The 24,674-nt window shown below is 35.5% G+C and overlaps 1 protein-coding gene across 5 annotated transcripts in view; it reads right to left on the reverse strand.

Moving 5' to 3' along the window:
* The window catches only part of SLC26A7 (solute carrier family 26 member 7), a 133,068-nt gene that overhangs the window by 50,776 nt on the left and 57,618 nt on the right, over positions 1-24,674 (reverse strand). For all 5 annotated transcript variants that reach the window (XM_045561827.1, XM_045561826.1, XM_045561830.1 and 2 more), the window contains one exon: positions 12,560-12,724. In XM_045561827.1, the coding sequence (XP_045417783.1) occupies positions 12,560-12,724 (165 nt within the window). The remainder of the gene's footprint in view (positions 1-12,559; positions 12,725-24,674) is intronic.

Consider the following 24,674-nt stretch of genomic DNA (forward strand, 5'->3'; position numbering starts at 1 on the left):
GTTATTATTAACATTCTAACTCTTTTAAACAAGGAAAATGTATTCAGTTAAAAGTGGAGCCTCACAAGGTGAGAGGACTAAGGGTAATGTAAGTTGTCCAGAAACCCTTTTGTCCATACAGTGAAAACAACAACAAAACACCAGTTGTATAATCAGCCACATTAAGAAATAAATTAGGGGTCAGATAGCTTTACTCATGATCTCTTTCACAGTATTTTATTTTATTCCATACTACTTGGAAAGAAAATTAGGTACTACAATATCATAATTATCTAAAATACAGATATTTTTCCTCTCTTATCTCTCTATATTGTGGGTGATAATTATTCACAGGATTCCTAAGCAAGTCAAGGAACAGGGTCCATTTCTCAAAGTTACCCACTACTCAAATCCCAAGATAAAAATTCAAAATGCTATTCAGTGAAATACATTCTACAGGAGATGGGGACAGAGGAGATGTCAAAAAAATTTTGTCCAAATTTTTTTCTGATGGTTTATAATGATCGGAGGATAAAATTGATACTATTACTCAGAATGATTTGTCAGGAAAAAGACAAACATCTAAATGTTTTAAAGCATTGAAAAGAGAATTCTTTCTGCTTTTTTTCCGTGGTATTAAAAGTATGCCATGAAAGTGCCTGTATAAGAAAGGGGAGAAATATACAAAACTCCCAAGCCACATAAAATTTGCTGTAGTGTGCATTTCAAGAACATGTGTTTGCAGTAATAAAAATGACCACCCCAGAATGAAAGGAATGAGAAAAAACCCCAGGGCTTTTATTGTCTGTCTGGATTAAACTACAACTCATCAAGCAGAGCACATCTCACAAGATGCTCCAACTGAACATGGGGGTGGGCAGAAGCTCATTGCAACCAGCATGAGGAACACAATAGAAAAAGAGGCTGGTGAGGAGAGTCATTCTAATGAATGTCATTTGGACCCACAAAGAAAAATCATAAGCTAAAGCCAGCTCATCGGAGATGGTGGCACAAAGGAGCTGGTAGAGACAGGGACAGGGCTAAGGACAGACATACATACACAGGCACACACACACCCACATGTACTTACATATGCTTATTTAATAGAGTTCTAGGCATCCTAAACATGTCTTAAGTTTCTTATTTCTAGCATAAATCCAGTCATCTGAGTATGCTATCGTGCACTAAGCTCCATAGATAAAAATTCCTTTTGAGGGTCATCATTTGCTTCCCAGATCTCAGAGAAGCAAAGATAATGTTTATATCTGTATGGATAAATAAATAAGTTATTTCATCAAAACTGACCGATCTGTTTGATAAAAGAAGAGTTCAGCTCATTTTGAGATTATATTAGTTCTTTAAATTGACCATTTATCACAACTTGACATAAAATGAAAAATATTGGTAACACTTAATACATCCATTTTGATATATTTCAAAGAACGAAAATCACCTATCCATAGTTTGTATATTGCTTCTTATTATTCTTTCTGAAGCATCTCATGGATATTTATATTCACACATATACATGTAACATATTTATATTAATGTATTGTGTTTTAATCTGATTGGTCATTCTTTATACTTTTTCTGTTTATTGTTTTGTTTTGTTTTATTTTTTACTGATGGAGTCTTAACTCTTAGAATGGTGTCTAGAAAGAAAATAGGTACTCAATAAATATTGTTGAATGAACGGATAACATAGTAATAGTAACAGTACATCTTTAAACAGAGATTGATTTTGCTCTGAGTAAGCAGAATGACTAGAAGAAAGACCCAGATTCTTCTTTCCTCACTATCAATACTTGGGCTATATCATATTAGGGAGATTTGTAGTTATCATGTATTCATTCATTCAACTTGTTTATTGAGGTTCTATTATGTGTAATGCATTGATCTAACTATTAAAGCTACCACTGCAGTAAATTTCAAGTAATCCATCTTTGATATAGTCAATCTGATCCAAATAATCAGATTTTTAATAACCTTAATTTTATAAGAATGAAGCAATATCAAAGGCTAAAAAAGCTCATATTCAGTATTTAGAGAAGAAAAAAATAAATAAAGGCTTCCCTGAGGCCATAGCCGTTCAATTGTTTCTCATTGTACAACTGTCATGAAGTTCTAAACAAGACCCTGTCTAGAAATACCTGTGCAGGAATAAAAAATCTAAAGTGTGTCCACTCTGTTAAATTTCATGACATAAAGAGAAAGATCTGACATGTTTAGAAAATATTAACAAGTGTTAAAAACTAAATGGACTCTTTGTTCAATACTCAATTAACTAGAAAATTCTATCAATCAAAATATTCCTTTCCTCAGCATTCCGGTTGCTCTAGGTTTTACTGCAATAAAATGTACATGAGACAAAAAGTTATTTTAACATTTTTAGAGTATAATTATATCATTGATCATAATTTTTCAGTAATAATGATGAGTATTTTTTGAACTATCCATAAATGGACCACAAATAGTTATTTGAATATATATTTTCATGCCAAAGACAACATGTAAACATTTCAGTATTATCATTCCTATGCTATCTTTGCACTAATGCTCTGTCATAAATAAGTTTGTGCTTCGCTAGAGAAACAACAGAGTGCTAGTAAAATCAGCAAGCTTTAATAAATCTGTCAGCACACTGCTTTAATAATAGGTATAAACTACTAATCTACAAGTCTTAACTCCCAATATATGACTTTGAGTCAGTCATCAGCCACAAAACCTAGACTCCCTCCAAAAAAAAGAGTAACATCTATATATGCTTGCCACCACATGTGCAAACTTTGGTTTGAAAGCACATTTGGCATCATCTGTGCACAGAGATCTGTCTACAAATATGGATTTTTTCTATGTGTTAGGAAGAGTACCTTTTAAAATAAAACAGAGGTAGCACTACCAATAAACCATTTTACTCATAACTGTTAACTATTACATAATCCATCTAGTTGCATCTTGCTTCTATCAGAATCCTCATCTCACAACACAGAGCTCTCAGTGGCAGTCACGACCCTGGGATAGCTTTGAAATGTCGTGTTAATTATATTTACTGATTACATCAGATGGATGACTTCAGTCATCTTTTAATTTTAAAACAAAAAAAATATGCCAAAACATAAAACCTCTTCACCATTTATGGTTGTGTTACTGTAGTGGATGAATTGTAGCCCTCCCCCCTTCCCAAGAGACATGTGTACATCCTAAATCCCAGAATCTGTAACTGTGACCGTATTCGGAAAAAGGGTCCTTGCAGATCTAATTAAGTAAAGGATCTTGAGATGAGATCATCTAGAATTAGCTGGGTGGGCCCTAAATCCCATGACAAGTGTCCTTATAAGAGACAAGAGAGAAGAACAAACACAGAGGGGAAGGTCATGTGAAGACAGAGGCAGAGATCAGTGTGATGCAGCTATAAGCCAAGGAATGCCTGCAGCCAGCAGACACTGGAAAAGGCAAGGAAGGAGGGAGCATGCACCTACGGAGACCTATTTTGATCTTCTGTCCTCCAGAAATGTAATAAATTTCTCCTGTGTTAAACTACAAGGTTTGTGGTAACTTCTTACAATAGCCACGGGACACCAGCACAGTGACCAAATTAAATGTGTCACACTTCTGAGACAACTCAAAAAGAGTGTTATGGGCCGAACTATGTTTCCCCAAAAGTCATATGTTGAAATTCTAGCCTCAAGTACCTCAGAATATCACTGTATTTGGAGACAGGGGCCTTTAACACATTAATTGCCATGTGCATTGTATTTAACCCACACTAGTTTTGAGCCCAGGGCATCATGAAACGTGTTTACTCACACATCTCTTTACCTTGGGAGCCATGAGGACTATTTTTCAAGTTGTATATAACTCATGAACAAAAAACAATAAGAAATAACAAATTTTTCTTTAAATTAGAAAGGATCGTTTTGTTTTTGAAGCTTTTATTCTATTTTCATAACAAAACACTGTGGCCCTGAAGAAAAAAATTTTTTTCTAGTGTGTCAGTCAATATGTTAAAGTAGTAATTGAGTTAAAATGAGACCATTAGGGTGGTCCTTAATACAATATAACTGTCCTTCAGGATGCACAGAGAGTTAGGGGTTCCACCATGTGAAGAGACAGCAAGAGGGAGGCCATTTGCAAGCCAAAAAACGGGGCCTCAAAAGAAACCAGCCCTACCAGCAGCTTGATCTTGGACTTGCAGCCTCCAGATCTGTGAGAAAATAAATTTCTGTTGTTTAAGCCACCCAGTCTGTGGTAGTTTGCTGTGGCAGCCCCAGAGAACCAATACAGAGGGCAAAGGGGACTCAGAGCTTTTGCCCTTGGAATCATAGATATCCCCTAGCAAATTCTCTTCTTTTCAAGTTAACCAAGATAGAAGTATTTTAAAAACACAAAATGAAACTAAACAGAAAGCTTTCAGTAATGGTTACTAAGTGATCAGTACCATTAGGAGCAACCAGCAACTGATAGAGCATCTATCAAAGATGAATCAGGCACGGTCAATATCTGCGGTAAGGATTACAGCTAAAGTGCCTAACAAAGGCAATGCTCAGAAGACACTTGTTAGCAACAGAAAAAAGCCTTAGAAATCAACCAGTTCCACACACTCATTCTATAAATATAGAGATCAAGGCTCTGAAGACTAGTGACCTGCCCCAGGTGACTTGGCTTGTGAGTGACAGAATCAGGATGGCAACACAGGTACCCTCAACCCTGGACCAACACATGAACATTTTAATGATGCCTCTTTCACAATTCTTTCAGTTCAGCAAATGATTTTTCCAAATTTCCCTGCTTCTTCCTTTTTTCCTTAGGTTATGGAGGGAAGATGCCACCTCTTTGAAGGAGACTACCATGAAGCACGTGGTCTTGGATTTTGTTTTTCAGCGGTGGGATTGATTCAACGGCACCTGGATACTTATCAGGCATACAAGCTCTTCTCACACTCTGGCCTTGTGCCTTCAACAGTGTCATTTTAGTACAAGGAAAGCAATAAAGCCCTCCACCTCATTCTGAAAACTGTTAATACAGGAATCATGACTTTTTTCTTAACATGAACACATTTCATGAAAGTCTACTTGTATCTATACAATGCATTCATCCTAATTTCTTCTCTCTATCCTGAAAAGAGAGGAATTTTCCTATTTTCCCTACCATATGTGGATGGGGGGTGGATTTGGGAAGAAAGAATGGGAAAACTGTTCAAACTTCATCATTTTCTAGAAGAGTGGAAAATAATGTTTCTAGGCTCTATGCTGGCCACGTCATATGTAATGACTCATCTAATTGCTCAATTAAGGTAAGCATGATTATTTCCATTTAACACAGGAGGAAATGAAGGCTTGGAGAAATTAGGTAAATTGCTCAAGGTTACACCAAAACTAAAACAGTGGAGCTAGGATGTGGTTCTTGGTCTGTCTTACCATCAAACCTATATTCTGGCAGCTACGTATATAAAACAAGAGTAAGATCTCGTCTTACAGCCAGACCTCAGGAGGTAATGGAATAGAATCATTCCACCAGAAAGGATCTTGAAAGCAAAACCATTCTATCTGTCCCTCCAACGTGTCAAGCTTGTATCCCTTTTAGGTACTTTGCATTTGCTGTTTGTTCTGCCTAGAACACTCTTAACCCAAATCATTCCATGGCTGAGTCTCTCTCATCTTACTGGTCTCCACCCAAAAGTCATGTCCTTGGAACGGGCTTCTGCAACCATCTTATCTAAGCAGACCCACCCCCTTCACTCTATCACATTACCCAACTTCAATCACACTGCCTTGTTTGTTTCACTAACACTATCTGAAATTATCTTGTTCACCAAGATGTTCTGGTTCAACTATATCCTCAATACCTATGATGTGGTCAATAAATATTTGTTGATAAATTTGTTCTAGTGGTTCTTTAATCAAGGATGCCTGTTAATCTCTACCCATCTGTATGCAGTTCGTAAAATCTCCCCCAGATTATTCTGCTGAACATTTAAGGCAGTTTGTACATCCTTGGAGCCTTTAAACATGAGCCACGATTGACCAGAAATGCCCTCTCCCTGCTGTAACCTGCTTTCAAGTTAATTATATTTGAATCCTACCTCCAAACAGATCTAGATTCCTGCTCAGAGATACCCAAAGCCACCTCTGACCCTTCTAAAATTGATGTTGGTACAAGCTCTCCCTGTTCATAAGAATTTGATGTCGCCTATCAACTTTGCCTGCATATCATTATACATCATTAAACATTTTAGAATAGGCATTGATAACATCAAGCCCCACCCCCCCAAAACCCTTCAAGGGATAAATTAATTCTCAGACCAAAATGTGGTCTAGGGGAAACATGGTATGTTAAACAGCTAAAGACAACGTGAGTATACAAAACTCACTTGGACCAAACATACAATCAAGTGTGCCAAGGTCCAAGTGGCATCCAGCCATCTCTTGCTTAGTAAACTATAATAGTTTAATTTAAATTACTTATATTCTGTGGTGATGCATATTTCAGTGAATTGTGGAGGATAGAGAGAGTTTAGCCTTAGATGCTTGAGTTGCATAAATATTTGCTCTCTGATTTAGAATTTTAAAGTAACTTCTGTTACAAATTTCCATATAATTGTTCCATATCCAAATTAAACCTGCCGAATTGCCTATCCCCTGAATCACTGATTGAATCAAGCTGCAGATGAACATTCTTGTCCTCTCTCCTTCAATTCATTCTGTCCATTTTTTCAGGGTATATTGGACATCCCCGAAATTCACAATAGAAATGTCACAATAACTGCAGAGAAAATGTGGGCTTTCATAAACCACCGAAGCATGCTCTTGATTCAGAAATCCCAGAGGGCCTATGTCTTCAAAGTAGATTTGTTCTCCATATATAAACCTCATTTGTACATATTTAATTGTGATCTCATTCTCTATAAAAGAAAAGGTTTTACTGGCTCTGATTTCCTTCTGACGTTTCTATCCCATTTTATTAACATTCTTGGTTCCTGCTTTGCAGTCTTTGCAATCCAAACTAGAAAAGTGCCTTGCTTGTACTTCAGGGATGGGGGTGGGACTGCAACTGTTTTTCAGTTCTGAAACTCCCCATTTTTAAGGAAGAAAATAAAATCTTCCAAGAAGGGTAGTTGAATGTATTGCCAAGCTTGCCTTTTGCTCTTAGGTTTAATGTAAAGAACTGTACGTAATTATTTAGAACAGTGCTCATATAAAGCCATGCCAAAGAAACTAGCTTTGCCAAATTTATCATAGGCTGCTACAGGCTGAGACACTGGCGCCATCTCAAAGAAATCCACATGTGCTAATATGAACTAGGAATTTTTATAATTTTTATTGTGCCTTTTGGGGAAAACATCCTTTGTAATAAAAAGATAATTCATCATATCTCAATTTTTGAAAATTTATTCTAAAGAAGAATTAAACTTTTCCCTCTTATCTCTGTGGGGAACCAACTTATTGGTCAAATACTTGAATCTAAAGGAAGACAAAAATAGAACAATTTAACTGCTGAGTTAGGATCCCAAGACAGAAGTGACCCTTGTAACATTATTGTTCCTGCTTATTTTTAAGTCTATGGCAGCCTGTTTATAATTTATTAAATGGGATTATAACTGCTGAGGGAGATTTAGCTGAATCAAATAAAAATAAACTAAATCAAATAACAATAAACTAAAAACCAGCATTTCTTCAATTCTAATGACTAACCCTTATTAACAGTAGATACAATTATTTTTTAAAGTTTTATAAATTTTCAAGTCATCTTTATTTTTAAGTTGCAAAAATAGATATAACTTGCTTTGCTATTTAGTTTTGTTTATCTGATTAAGCATCCTCTATAGAGGAAAAGCATTAGTATCTATTAGTGAAGTGGCACTTTTAAAAAATCTATAATTTCTGGTAATGAACTATTCATTATTGGTAAGAAAGACAATGTTTTGCATTTAATGAACACCTATGTTTCATGCATTTCATTTTGGGAATTAATTTCAACAATTATAATTATCATCAATTATAGAACAGGCAACTGGAAGTCCAAGACATTGGGTCATTTGCTCAGGTCATGGCTAAAACTTTGATCTAAATCTGGGCTTCTGTGATTCTAAAGTTCATTCCCCTGTTCCCTGTTGCCTCTTTCTAAGGAAAAAAAATAAAGACTGATCAATGTCTACCTGATTGTATGGGTCCTCATAAAAATCATCAGAGCTAAAAGTTAACTCAGAGAAAAAATTAACTTTTACCCAATATATAACTGAAGAAGAATGCATTGAAGTATTCATTCATCAAAGTTCACTAAGAAATAGCAATATACTAAAAGAAATATAGTTTCATTAGAAATATATAATTTAGAGATAAAATATGAAGAACAAAGGAAAAAGTAAAGTGTTATCTGTGAAAGAATTTAGGAAGGCTACGTAAGAGGACAAATTTGGCCTAAGTAGATATGTTATTCTTAGAGATATAGGAGGGTCATAACAGTTATTCCAGAGGCTTCCTTTGAATATGTAGACTCCAGAAATTATGGGAGGGCACTCAGGGTATCAGAAGAAAGCCTTAGTAGTGTTTAGCACTCTGAGAGAATCCCTTTCCTGAGGAAACTGGTTAAGAACTTTCAGCTAGAAGAGAAAGAGTGAGCTTAGCTGGAGTTGGTGGCATGTGCTCATCATGTCAGATGTAGAAAAGTTATATCCATCCCTCAAACCTACTAGAAGTCTGATCTATAATCTAAGAAGACAGAACTGAGCACATACATACCACTACCTGTATCTGATTCAAACTGTTTACTAAAAAACTTCCACTGTGGCAAGAACACCTGTCAGCCCAGAGCAACCAAATAGACAGAGATTCTAGCTATTAATATTAGAAAATGAGATAATCTGAATAGCTCAGAAGCAGCCATCCCCAAGAAGACACTACAGAAACCATCACAGTGGCACAAGAAGAAAGAGACCCTAACCCGAAGATCCCAAATTAAGAACAGAATAAAGGCAGAAGGCTGTGTTTTCTCTCAAATTTGACAGTAAAGACAGCTACTACCACCAGAATTAATTAATGGACACTTTGATTGGCCAAACCTGAATTCTTTTGACAAAAATAAGTATCCCACCTGACACTATTAGGAGTTGTGACTGGCTCATTGTGTAAGAGTTTTAAACATTCTAGATACCAACTTATGTTCCAAGGAATATCAGTAGCATGTTCTGGTAATATATCTCTCATCAGCCTGAGTAGCTTTCAAAAAGGATACAACTATGGTGAAAACTCAGAAGCAGGAAGTATAATCAAAGAGTGAAAAATTCAAAACTCTTCATTGAAGAGTTGAATTAAAGACACTGGTCTAGGCAAAGAATTCATGACTAAGACCTCAAAAGTACAGACAACAAAAACAAAAATAGACAAATGAGAATTATAATATTTAAACTAAAAAGCTTCAGCATAGCAATAGAAATAATCAACAGAGTAAACAGATAACCTACAAAGTGGAGAAAATATTTGCAAACTATGCATCTCACAGGGGACTAATATCCAGAATTTATGAGGAACTCAAACAACTCAACAACAACAACAAAATAATCTCATTAAAAAATGGACAAAGGACATGAATACACATTTTTCAAAAGAAGACATACAAATGGCAAAGGCATATAAAAAATGCTCAACATCACAGAAATGAAAATTAAAACCACAATGAGATATCATCTTACACCAGTCAGAATGGCTATTGTTAAAAAGACAATAACAGATGTTGGCAAGGATGCAGAGAAAAGGGAACTCTCAAACACTGGTGGTGAGAATGTAAATTATTACAACCTCTAAGGAAAACAGTATGGAGATTTCTCAAAGAACTAAAAATAGAACTACCATTTGGTTCAGCAATCTCCCTACTAGGTATCTACCCAATGGAAAAGAAATCGCTATATCCAAAAGATACTTGCACTCATATGTTTATCACAACGCTATTCACGATAACAGATACAGAATCAACCCAAGTGCCCATCAGTGGAAGACTGGATAAAGAAACTATGGTGTATGTACACAACAGAAAACTATTTGGCCATAAAAATAATGAAATCATGTCTTTTGCAACAACATTGATGGAACTGGAGACCATTACCTTAAGAGAACCCAAGTCAGACACAGGAACACGAACACTGAATATTCTCACTTATAAATGGGAGCTAGAGAAAGTGTATACATGAATGTAGAGCAGGGAATGATACATAATGGAGAATTGGATGAGTGAGGGCGTGGGAGAAGGGTGGATGATGAGAAACTATTTAATGGGTACAATGTAAACACATTATTTGGGTGATGGATATCCTAAATGCCCTGAGTTCACCACTAAGCAATCTATGCATGTAACAAAACTACATTTGTACCCCATAAATTTATGAAAATAAAAAAAATACAAAGAGTGAAAAATCCCCAAAATGTGTTAATTTACCCTACTCCAGGTCCTTTGACCTGATGGTCATGGCCCCTATGATGCCCTCTGCCCTATATTCTTGCTGAGCTTGGCTTTGCTCTTTCATGTACCACGTAAATGACGCAGGGACAAGTTCAGATTTACATTATCACCATCAGATTCTCTCAGCCTAACTATACCAAAGCACACTTTGCAATATCCCAGTGTAACCTATGTATGATGCAAGATTTATTTCTTAGTCTATTGCTCAGATCACCACAATTTCTGATATTGCAATATCAGCAGCATCCACTTTGAAACCCTGGCAAAGAGCCAAAACACCATTTCTACCTAACAGCCTGATAGTGCAGGACTCTGTGACATTGAAAAGCAAGAGCAACATTTTTTTTTTCATTTTCCATCAACATAAAGCATAGCAACTTCCACCAACTGAGTAATGCTGAATTTAAAGCCAGCAGTATAAAAATATTCCTAAATCTGATTCCTTTTCACTGTGAGATCTTACCAAAGACCTCCAAAAGTCTCACAAGGTTTAACCTATAAGACCAAGGTAAAGAAAGTAGCCTGCAGTTTTTATCTCACAAGAAAACAAAATGGAAACACACATACACACACACACTCACACATACACACCCCACTTTAATACAACATCTCATTCACATCGCCTGCCACCAGAGAAACAAGCTGAAAGGTCAATGCCATTCCCACATCAGAATACCCTGCTTCTTTAACACAACTAGTAAAAAGAAAGATGATTATTTGTGTATGCAGAAATGACTAAAGAGGCCAAGTTTTAACCCACAGTCATTTCTTTATGCTGCATGTGCTCAGAAGAGCAGGCTGGTCTCAGGAGCGATGTCCAGACAGAAACCATCATTGATTTGGTTCTGTCCTGTGGAATTAGAGTCACCAAAAGACTTAACTCTCAGCCAGTCATCTGACAGCTTACGGCTACTTTGTTCTGCTTTTTTCCAAGCGCAGTTCCAGCATTCTTGTTTTGGCTTTAAGCTTTCTTATAATGAGTGAATCACTGAGCCGGATATTACTTAAGAAACAAAAATTCAGAACCAGCTTCCAGCTCGGTGTTGCCAATTGCTATCTTTATTAACTATTTTACCACCTAATCAGAGAAATACACATTTAAACAAGTGGTATAATTTTTCACATATCAATCTGGTAATTTTTCTTAAATTGTAATAACCAGAGTAGACAATGATAAGATCAGAGTAAAATATTAATGGGTACAACTTTTCAGGTTGAAATTTGATAAAAATATCACACCCTTTCACTTGGTAGTTCTATTACTAGGAATGCGTCCCAGTGAAATAATCAGTGATGCAGACAATAATTTACAGATAAAGAGGATCCTTTTGGGCCATGTATAATAGGAAAACACCAGAAACCATCTCAATAACAGGGATTCAATCAATAAATTGTTGCAAAGCCATCTATTGAGATACTTTCAACCATTAATATTCAATAAAATTAAGGATGGCAATATGTTCATTGTAAAACATTAATATAATTTAGTACACAACAATGCATAAAATTTAGTAAAACAAAGCATGGTTTCCATCAAAACTCATTAAAAAAATTCTTTTTTAATAAACTCCCAAAATGATGAGGGCTTTAGCAGTCACAGATTTGAGGTCAACTTGAAATTGAAACCAAGAACAATGGAGTATTGTTAGGAAAATATGTCAAAAATGGCCAATGTTTCTCTCTCAGGTTCAGGTGGCTTTTAACAGCTGATTATCCTTTACTGAAGCTACAGCCACCAGTGTTGACCAGTCATCTGATTTAATCCATACCAGGGCTCACAATACAGAAAGAATGCAGTGGAGCGTACTGCTGTTAAACTGGGCCACCATCCCAGTAGATGGCTTCCATTAGAATTGGCTCACAAAAATTCAAGTTATATTTTTCTAATCATGCCCCCAAATTATACCATATTCAATTGTTTCATTACAAGGAATTGTTTCCAAAATTAGTAAATGTTACTCATTAAGCTAGCTTCACACCCCAAATCACATTTTCAAAATCCTACAAGATTTTATTTAAGCCTAAATTGCCTTAATATAAAAAAAATTCAGTGTTATAATTAACCAAATTCTACTTTTTGCAGCATACACACCCAAAATATATGAACACATTCATATGGAAAACTCACATAAAAGAATCCAAGTGGCCCAGATATATATGGCATTTTCATTCCCAAGAGATACTTGACTTGTGAAGTCACGACATGGGTGGCGGCCCCAGTTGTCATCGCGCTGATCACAGGCTCTGTAAGCAGGAATGTGACACTGCCCAGCTGCAGCACAAACATGGCCACCTAAGAGGACAGGGGAAGAGTCAGATGACATGTGCAGATAAAATGTCCCAAGGTCCCTAAAGGGATTAACATCGGACACGTTTTCCTTTTCATTTTACAGAGATATAGAAAGCCAATGTTTAATGGATTTCTTAAATATTCTATATTCAATATCTTGAGTTTTCTGGAGAACATTAGTAGGTTCCAAGACTTTTCAAATGTTATTAGATACAATGTAAGTGTTTCATTTAAATTTAACATAATATTTTCTTTCTGAATATTGACTTTTCTGTTTTTCTCTGTTTTTCCTAATTCTACATGTTACAAAAAAGGTAAGTATACTTAAATCAGTTAATATATGGGTCTATGTAGAAGAAAAATAAAATTTGCAATACCATATCCATAATTTAAAAACAAAAAAGGAAAGGATATGATTTATTGTTTTACACCCTATAGGTATAAAACTTCAAAAGCATTGAAGAGAGAAAGCCATTCCTTGGGTTTTTCGCAAGTTCTGAGAAATGTGTTTGACTAGATGTTCTGTCAAACAGCTCTAAAGGGCTAATATTTAGTAAAAAGATATCAGAACTGATTTGTGTCTGAGGAAGAGCAAAACACAGAGATAGGGTAAAGGTACATTCTTATGAAGCCTAGACGTCAGTATAAAAAGCATTTTCCTTAAACATTTCCTTGTTATTTTAGCATCACCCTCCATCCCAAAACCATTTCATGACTAGATGAAATCATCAACTCTGAGTAGAAGCTGTGCATTGAGCTCTGCTGGGCAACTTCCTTTGCCAGAGACCTTTCGGAAGATGGCTCACTCTTTGACTTAATACAATTGTGTAATCTCAGTCACAGAAACTGCAAAAGTAAAATTTACTGTTTTGAAAATAACACTAAATTATATTCATGAGTATCCACACTAGAAAAGGGAAACAAAGCAGATCATGCTAACATAACCTCTTAATGTGTTAATTATAATATTTAGATCAGGTCTTAAAATTCTTGTTGGAAAATGAGATTATTAAAGAAATCAGAAGGAAGAATAGCAATGAGATTTCCTTTTATCAAGAGGTCACAGTGATGAAAATGAGAAGTATAAAGTGCTATCTTACACCACCAGAACATAAACTGCAAAATATATCATTTCCATACTTTAATGATATTACAATGTCTCTTGACCAAAAGCAATAATGTTCAGAACTTGTATTATAGTAGAGTTTCCTGGGCTCAAATCTGCAACCCTAGATTCTGATCCAGGTTCTGCCACATTCTACTTTTGTGACTATGGAAAAACCTAGGGAAATTCTCCGAGTCTCATGATCATCTATAAATTATTAGAGTGATGTCTTCCCTATCTTGTAGAGTTGTTATAAGGTAAATGTGAAATAATATATGCAAGGGCTTTTAAACCTGTATAATGTGTAACTTACATGATGTAGCAGGAACATTATGGGGTGTCATACATATGTACCCAGTATGGGAAACCAGCCACCAGTTTTGAGAGTGTAGAAAGGGCCTCACCACACTTTCCAAGAAAGAATCTATCTGTGTAGACAGAAATAAATATGAATTGTTTGCAGCTTAGCAGCCACCTTTTGTTTAATATGTAATAAAGACAAGAATATGGGTTGCCAATGTCAAAATCAGGCAATCTGTTACTGCCAACATAAGAGCCTTAAAGAAGCAGCTTCTGCTACAAGCATTTTTTGGAGAAACTATGTGTCCATTGGTCGAAGTAGAAATGTTCTGAGGGAAATACCCAAGCAATCAATGGTATGGGTACAAGAGGAACACAGTGAATTTTTTGACAACTTCTAATTCATAGTCACTTGGTTTTCATCCTGAAAACACAATTAGTTAAGAAAAACATTGAACCAGTTATTCTTAAGTATCTCTCTACTAATAAGTTAGTTCCAATGTACAACATTAACTCTTAACAGGCCATGAGGATGAAATTAGCATAGTTATTATTGGGGTACAATGAAAACCAGTGACTTAGATTTTCATTTTGGCTAAATGGAGCATACAAGTAATCCAAATCTTTGAAATTGTGAAACCAGTTTGCATACATGGAATTTTTGCATACTTGGAATGTGGGAAAGTTCATATCTGTATGCCAAGTAATCTTATCTTCATTTACTTTGAGAAGCAAACTTTTGGAAGGTTCTTGTATAGACCTTCACCATTTTACCTTCTGTTTTCCATTTGTTTCCCAAATTCCAGCACCTACTTTGAGGCACTTTGGAAAACAAATTAAATGATTTTCCATGCCTGAGAAACAAAGGTCATCTACCCTGAAGTGGTCACAACCACTTCCGGCTAAACCACTATCTTCTAGTAGCAACTTCTTTGTCATTTCCACAACCTAAAATTACAAATGGAAGGGTCCAGAAAAAGGACAAGGTATAAAAAGAGTTCAAACATTTCAACCATTAAAAATATGGGAACCTACCTTGCAACAAATAAGAAAAGATGGAGTATCCTCTTTTAAAACATCCAAAGACTGAAAATATTTTTGTAATGTTCTCCTTATACAAATTTTTATACTTTCAAAAAATCCTCCCAGCAAGGGATAAATCTTTAAAATTGAGAGTTCTTGACTCTGAAAGGTCAACAAGTCCCTTAAGACCTCATTTCTGATACAAACCACTGGGTATGTGAAGGATGATTGCAAACATGTGAGATTTAACTGAGGAGAAATTACTCTCTCTGGATAACAACTTTCTCCATAACCCAAGACAATGGTAGACATTTTAAGAAGGAGGAGGAGAAGGAAGAGAAGTGAGGAGGGAAGGGAAAGGGGCACGGAGAAAGGGGAGGAGACATTGAAGAACTCCCTCTTTTCTTACCACCCAAATTTCAACAGTTTATTCACATCAAAATTAGGGACCTGGCATATAGGGGCTGATGTGCTCAGTTTGAAGGTAGCAAGCATGCAAGAAAACAGGCTTTTGCAAGAATGAGCCACAGATTGAACTATGTTTATCTTTAGACTTAAGTATGTAAAAATGAGGGTCCTTCTAGAATATTTTGCTTGGAGCTCAGTATTTAAATTTTATACCAATGTCAAGGTTTTTTTTAAGCTAATGATTTAATGAATAGCCACATCAATTCCTTTTACTAATAATATGGATGATAATTCTAATTTGACTAGCCAACTCCCAATACCTAGCCATGCAACATTTTATGAGAAATAACTTTCATACAATATACTTCAGCTGTTTGGAGTAATGCTGATGTTCTGGGCTAATGCTGGGAACCTCTGACATACATCAGCAAGGTTCACTAGCATGATACTATTTGGTAATGGTTGTATAAACACCATGTGTTCTGCATAAATTGAATATATCTCAGATTTCAGGGCAGTTTTTGGAAGTAGCCTTCAAATATTAAAAAAAGGAACAGTATGTAGAAAACAATTATATTACCCAACTGAATGGAATATAGCATGCATTTCAGGTTCTGTTGGTTTGTCTGCAATCTAACTATTATACTATACCAAATCACTGATTTGTCCATTCAATAAAAATTTATTGAATAACCAGTAAGGGCCAGGCACAGCATTGTTGCAGAATACAGAGCTAAAGACACAGTTCACACATTAAAAGATTATATAAAGAGAGGTGAAATGATGACTTTGGGAAAAGGGAATGTTAACCAGGACCATAAAGAAGAACAATGTAGGTATTTGTCAGGTAACTTCTGAAAAGCTGTTTGGGTGAGGCCTGAAGTGCTAAAGAGCCCTGTATTGTTTGCTGGCAGCATACACAGGTTTGGGAAAAAGAGTTAAATCGATCATTACATTAGGGAAACAATTGAGCACTGCACAAGGATATGACAAAAAATGTCTCCGTGTGACCAGAGAACCTGAGAGAAAAAATTATCAAATGGATACCTATGAAGTTACCTGTTGTGAAATTTAGAATATAAAACTGTCCTCCTTACCATTTAGCAGTAAAAAGGAATGAGCTATCAAGCCATGCAAAGACATGGATAAACCTTAAATGCTTATTGTAAGTGAAAGAAGACAGTCCAAAAGGGTGACATATTAACATGATTTCATTTATATGACATTCTAGAAAAGGTAAAACTATAGAGACAGTAAGCATATAGGTAGTTTCCAGGGCCATGGGAATGGAGGAATGTATAGAAGTGAAACATATGGGATTGTTAGGATGGTAAAACTATTCCATATGATACTGTAATGGTGAATATGTGACACTATGCATTTGTCAAAACCCATAGATCTTATAGCACAAGTGAACCTTACTGTGTGCAAATTTTAAAAAATTATTTAGGAGGGAATCTCAAGTGACCCTGAATAGCCAAAACAATCTTGAAAGGAAGAACAAAGCTGGAGAACTCAGACTTCCTGATTTTAAAACTTACTACAAAGCTACAGTAATCAAAACAATGTGGTACTGACAAATAAAAATGTTATATAGACCAATGGAACAGAATATAGAACCTGGAAATAAACCTTCACATATATGGTCAAATGATCTTGAGAAGGTTGCAAAACCATTCAGTGGAAGAAAGGACAATCTTTTCAACAAATGATGCCAGAGAAACTGGATATCCACATGCAAAAGAATGAAGTTAGTTAGGCCCTTAAGAAATCACATATACAAAAATTAACTTAAAATGGATCAAAGATCTAAATATAAAACCTAAAACTATAAAACTCTTAGAAGAAAACATAAGGGAAAAGCTTCATGACATTGGATTTGGCAATGATTTCTTGACTATGAAACCAAAGGTACATGCAACAATAACAAAATAGATAAATTGCACTCCATAAAAATTTATAAAATTTGTGTGTCAAAATATACTATCAACGGAATAAAAAGACAACCCATAGAATGGGAGAAAATATTTGCAAATCATATATCTGATAAGGGATTAATATCCAGAATATGTAGAGAGCTCCTAAGACTCAATGAAAAATATCAAATAAGCTGATTCAAATATAGGCAAAGGATTTGTATAGATATTTCTCCAGTGAAGATATATGAATGGCCAATAAGCACATGAAAAGATGCTCAATATCACTAATCATTAGAGAAATGGAAATCAAAACTACAGTGAGATACCACCTCATACCCATTAGGATGGCCATTATAAAACCCACACACATACATGCACAGACACACACAAATAACAAGTTTGGGGTAGGATGTGGAAAAATTGGAACATGTATGCTCTGTTAGTGGAAATGTAAAATGGTATATAGCCATCATGAATAACAACATGGTGATTCCTCAAAAAATCAAAAATAGCATTACCATATTATCCTGAAAGTCCACTTGTGGGCATAAACCCAAAATAATTAAAAGTAAGATCTCAAAGAAATATTTGGACACCCATAGTCATGGAAGAATCATTCATAATAGCTAAAACATGGGAGCCACATAAGTGCTCATCAATGGACACATGGATAAGCAAAATGTGGTATATACAAACAACGAAATAGTAGCCTTAAAAGAGAAGGAATTTCTGACACGTGCTACAACATGGATGAAACCTAAGGATGTTATGCTAAGTGAAATAAGCCATTTACAAAAAGACAAATACTGTTTGATTCTACTTACGTGAGATACTTAGCATAGCCAAAATCATACAGACAGGGAGGAGAATGGTGATTGCCAGGACTGTAGCGGGGATGGAATGAGGAGTTATTGTTTAATGGGTATAAAGTTTCAGTTTTACAAGATGAAAAGAGTTATGAAGATGGATGGTGGTGATGATTGCACATTGTGAATGTATTTAATACTACTGAACTACATGCTTAAAAATAGGTAAGATGGTAAATTTTATGTTACGTGTATTTTTCCACAATTATATATAAGTATGTATATAAAATTATATATATAAAAATTATTTAGGAGGTCAGAAGATCCCAGGATGTAACATAGAATGTGACAAGGAATCTCACTGATAACACATTGTTTACTATTCTAGAGTCTTTACAAGTTCTGCCTTTTCCAGAGTGTCATTTGAATGGAATCATATAATACATAGACTTTTCAAACTAACTAAATGTATGAAGCAACCTCACTGAAGGGTGTAGTGTGAAAATATACTGACTTAAATAACTTTGGAAATGAGTAGAATCTATAAGACTAAAAGCAAAAAAAAAAGCAAACGAAAAAAACAACAAAAAACACTGTAATCTAGTTGATAAAGTTTTTTCCCCTGGGGGAAGGGGTTAACAACTCTGAAACCCCTACACACATGTACTGGAATTGCAAAATTAAGTAGATGGATGATGAATGGTGGGACCCAGGTTTTCACTGTGGAAGTGGGAAATTACAGACAAACTAGACAAGAAGGCCAGAATGATCACTGTGGCAATAAATTAGAGTCGGAGACATCAGTATGAACTCATGTTTAGCTTAATATAGGTATAGAAACACATATAGATATGATTATATACATGCTTTAATATACACACACATATTCCCTTGCTCTGTCAGCCGAAAGGTCCTAGAAGCAACAACATCTCAGTAGCAATGAGCACACCTGGCACCCAGATCTTGATTTCTAATACATTTCTCTAATATAAGGCACGAGAGGTCCTCAGAGAAATGGCAGATTCTAGGACTGGGGCAGGGCATGTGTAATATAAGCCTGGACCAGCTCGTAGTGCCAGAAAGTAAGGAAGCGTTAAATAAATGAATAAATAAATAAATACATCAAGGACAGGCCTGGAGCCAGTTGAAAGAGCCCCCAATGCCCAAAGCTGGGACAGTTTTAAAAACAGAATAAATAAGGGCACAGGAATGAGGCAGCAGTCATGTCCCACTGTACTTCTTGACCCTTAATCTAAGTAATTACCTCTTGAAGCTGTTTGCATTGTAGACTCTAGACTGACCAACACCACAAATAGCTATAAATTAACTAACACATCCTAGACACCATAACTTACACCCTATAGTTAAACAATGTATAGCCAATCACTAATCAATGTTTGGGTAGACCAGTGAGAATTCTTGACAAAAAAATTTTGTATTGGCCCCAATTTTTTCCCCCTTTTTGCCTTTAAGAACATGCTTGTAACAAAGACCAAATGGAGCCCATATTCAAGGTTACTTGGGTCTTAGGCTTCCAGGAAGTTGTCCCCACCTTGCTCAATAAATTCTTTAAAATAAAAAAAAAAACCAGAATAAATAAAGTAGCACCGAATTGTACACAAAGAACAAAACAAATATCCTAGAGTCCATACTAAGATACATGATTAAATAAATAAATTTGGGAGAAGAGGCAAATCTGTGCAAAATTCCAATAATTTATGCAAATACTCCCTGTTCCTTACTCCCCACTTGACATAATTTCCACTCCTTAAGTGTGGGCTATGCATATTGACTTACTTCCAAAGAATACAGTGTGGAAAAAGGGGAAATCGAGTAACTTTACAGTGGAGAAACCTGACAAACCCTACCTCAGCCAGGTGATCAAGTTAACACCAACAACTTCAGGCAGAATTCAAGAGAGAAATAATTAGAAAACATTCCATAAAGATGGAACAATGTGAGTCTAAGGCAGGGCAGCATGGGATGTGTTCAGAGGACACAGAGTTGTGAGTCTATAAGGAGCAAAATTAGCCACAAGGGAGTAATAGGAAATACAGCAAGAAATTTTTAAGTCAGAATACAAAGCACCGTAAAAGTAGTGAAAAGGGAGTTTTGAAGGAGTGAGTGACATCACTTTTCCATACGTTTATTAAACACCTAATTTTGCCAAGACCTATGCTGCACACTGGCTCAGACCTCAGAGCTGTGTTTTGGTAGGATTGATCTGCTGATAGAATGTGGAACAAATGTCCATTTAAAAGGTTAGTATAACGGGAGGAGCTAAAGGGAAAAAGACAAAGGCACCTAAGCTAGATGGAGCAGGAATGGAGAGCAGAGGGAGGAGCCAAGAACAGGACGGCTCCCTGGGCAAACTAATCTGTCTTTAGGAAACGAACACACTTGATTTTGTATTTGGTTTTGTTTATTGTGGAATATATGGGAAATTCACTGGACTTAAGAATTGTTTTTATTTGGAATTACATGGTTGAAGAGGGAAACGCAATCTTTTCGGTTCTCAGACTATTCAAGAAAAACTAGCCTCTGCTGCAAGATGCAATGGGAGTCAGAACTGCGAGGGATGGGCAATGTGACTCTCCTGCCTTCATTCTGCCCCAGTTAAAGAAAACAAAGTTGTAAAATGGGCGATTGGAAGCATGACACTATTAAGAGACACAGGGGAGAAAGGAGTTATAGGAATAGTTGTATTTTTATTTTTATCAGGCATGGGATTAATAATAAGAAGAGGTGGGAGATTTTATTGAGTAGCTCTTCACATTGGACCTGGGTGGATCTAACAAAATACATGACCAAATTAGAAAAGTATAAGTTTTGTAACTCCTTGCTTACAAAGAACGGTGTTACAGTTTAAACAGATACAGACACATTCCCTTTCTTCTAGTATAGAGGATGGAGGAGAAAGTGGTAAGTCTGGAAAGGTAAAAAAAAAGAAAGGAAAAACTCAATTTAATTTTGGTTATTTAACATAATGATGCCACTAACATTTAACTGACTTTTATCCTCTTCAATTTAATCAGCTCACATGTATTAAGTACCAGCTGCTGAAATTATAGATACAAACAGTCCCTGTTCTATGGAGACTCACAGTCTAGAAGCGAAGGTGAATGTGAAAAAAACATACCCTGGCAGAGTGAGAAGTCCTACGACATAAGACATAAGCAATGTCTCATGGGAGCATGTGGGAGGAATCGCTTATAACCATGTCCAGAGATATCAGGGAAGGTTTTCCTGATATGATGATGCTTCCACTAAACCTTGAAGGACATGGAGGAGTCATACGAGTAGGTCTAGAGAATGGCAGGCACACAGTTATGAGGCCAAGAGCATTGTCCCACCACATGACACATGCCCAGTGCACAGGTTGTTGCTTTTATTGAGGAGGTAAAATATGGAAAAGAGCTAGCTCAAAGCCCAGGCCCTAGAAATGGCTGGGTTAAGTTCCCTTGCTTCCTTTCCTAATATTACCTTAGAAAGCTGTGTAGCAAGGCAGTTAAAGCGTATATACCAGAGTATGTATTCTGCTAATTCCTAATTATGAAATTCTAAATAAGCCACTTTTCCTTTCAGTATCTTCATCTGCATAATGGGTAAAATAATGGTACTTATTTCATAAAATGTCAGTGAGGATTGAATATGTGAATACATGTAGTAAGCTTAGCACAGAGCTTGGCATATAGTAGGATAATAAATATTTTTTACATGAGGATTTTTTTTATAATTTTAAGAATATTATAATTCTAATTTTATTGTTTATTACTTCTTAGCTTTGCCAGGTACAAACACAGCTGGAAAGGTTTAGATTAAACACAGTAATGACCTCCTGACTGTAGTGGCTGTAAAATAGTGAAACATTATCAAAATAGATTTTAGATTGTCCTCCTCCTGCATTACAAAAGAATGAAGTCGATGATATTTCTGGGAAGAGTAAGTGCGATGTGTTGACTAGGCAGGTTAACCTAGTTTACATCCTAAGTCTTTCTGTATTCCTGATCTTCTTAGTTAGTATACTCAAAAATGTTTAGTATAAAACGAAAAGTAAGTGAAGCATCTCCTATTTAGGTCTACAGTTGGTTTTTCTCATCCTTGAAGATGTAAGACCATATGTTTGTTTCCAGAATGCGTTAGTGCAATAATACAAGGCTTTGTCACTGAACACCACACCTCTTGTCACCCTGCCCTTGTGCAATTGTCAAAGGAGTCATATATCCCAATGTCCTCCAGGGCAGAAATCTTGTCCTGTGGTTGCTTCAGGAAAGTGGAGCCTGGGAAAATTTCCAGAGGTAAATGGTCAGGGGATAATCCCAGACCCCTCTCAGTTCTTGGAAAAAGGAATGGGCAAGGTGCCCATGATGGAGAATAATAAAAGCTACAGGGAAAAGCGAACAAAGGTTTTACAGGTGCATTGAATTTTATTGAGTGTTTGTTTCCCCAATAGCATGCTCATTGATACTGGCATTTTAAAACGTCCCACCTTGCCTTGAAATTAACACCTCATGGCTGTGAGTGTGCAAGCCATTCTTCTCCTGGCTGCTACTGTTTTTACTACATTTTTTGCCTAGAAAAGTTTTCTTTTTTCTTTTTCTGAAAAGTATTACTAATAGCACAAAATTTCTTCAGTTCCACTGAAAGACTTTCTTTGCAAAGTAAGACATTTAAGGTGCTTTAGAAATAGATGGTAGAACTGGAAACAAAAAGATTATCACACTAGTCAGTTCAGTCACTGCATTAGGAACAATCAGAAACTGCATGAGTTCTAATCACAGGAGTTCCTACTGTTGCAAAATCATTACAATAAAACTAGAAAATCATCAACCATAAAGTTGTGCTGAGTGAAAGAAACCAAATCCCCCCCAAGGGGGGAACAGTGAATCTATTTTTATCAAACTCTAGAAAATACAAACTAATTTATAGTGACAGAAAGCAGATGAGTAGTTGCCATGGGGGGGGCGTTGTCTAAAGAAGTAGGAGGAAGGAATTATTAATACAAATGGTCAAAGAAAAATTCAGTGGAATGACAGATATTTTCATTGTCTTGATGGTGGGCTCGTGGGTGAATACATATGTCAAACTCATCAAATTGTACATTCTAAATACGTAGAATTTATTGTATGGAAATTATACCTCAATAAAGGTATTTTTTATAATAAAAGGCCCATGATCTAATGTACAACACAGAAACATATCACATTACATTATTGTGGTTTTATAAGTGTACTTCATTTACATAATACTAGCAATATAAATCAAATAGTAAGGGAGGAGACAGAACTAATTTATTTTGCCTGAATGACAATGAACAAGAAGAGATGTTTGAAATACTTATGTTTACGACACAAACATATACAGCTTACCTAAAAGGTAATCAATCCACTGCAAGACCATTATTCTGGCAAAGGTAGCCTATGGTAATAAATGTGCCAGTCTCAGTGGAAGAAAGACAAAATATACAAAAAGTGAATAATCATATTAAGGTAGAACTTACAGGAATACACTGATATTTACACTCTGATAATCAGAATTATGCCCCTTTCCCCCCCAAATGTTCATGAAACATTCACAAAAATTGATCATATAATAGATTACAAGGAAAATATTGGTAAATTAGGTAATGTATAAATATTACAAACAATACTCCCTGACCACAATGCTATCATACTAGAAATTACTGACAAAACTGAAAAGCAAAAAGGTCCATCCTCCTAAAAAGTAAAAATTCTTCTCTTAAACAATTGTTGGGTAAAAAAGGAAATGCAAACTAAAATCACAGAATTTTTATTTCTAAAAAATAGTGATAGCAAAACACTATATATCAGAATTGGCAGAATGCATTTCAAGCAATAAGCATAGGAAAATGCATATTACTAAATACTTTTATCAACAAAAATTAAAAAGTTATAATAAATAAATTAAATTTCCAGCTGAAAAAAATATAAAAAGAGCAACAAACAAGAAAATAGCAACTGGAAAGAAATAATAAAGGTAAAAGCAGAGGTAGAAATAGGACAAAAATTAGATCTACTATATCAAAATCCTAGTTTTTTAAAAAAAAGAATTAACAAGATGGACAAACCCCTAGCTAACTTGATTTAAAAAAAGGAAAAAAATACAAATATAAAAATAGAACATACCAAAGGGTAAAAACATTAAAACAATAATTTTTTAAAAAATCATATGAGATTTCTTTAAAGACCTACATGCAAATAAATTTGAAAAGCTAAATAAAAATGATAATTTTCCAATACAGATTGCCAAATTTGAATATACTTGAGATAGAATGCTTAAATTGATCAATTTTTATAGAAGAAATTGAAGAAAATTATCCAAAAATAACCCCACCAAAGAGCACCAGGCAACAGATGCTTTTAAAGAGGGAG

This window comes from Lemur catta, chromosome 9 (assembly GCF_020740605.2).
Source record: "Lemur catta isolate mLemCat1 chromosome 9, mLemCat1.pri, whole genome shotgun sequence".
In the NCBI taxonomy this organism is placed as follows: Eukaryota; Metazoa; Chordata; class Mammalia; order Primates; family Lemuridae; genus Lemur; species Lemur catta.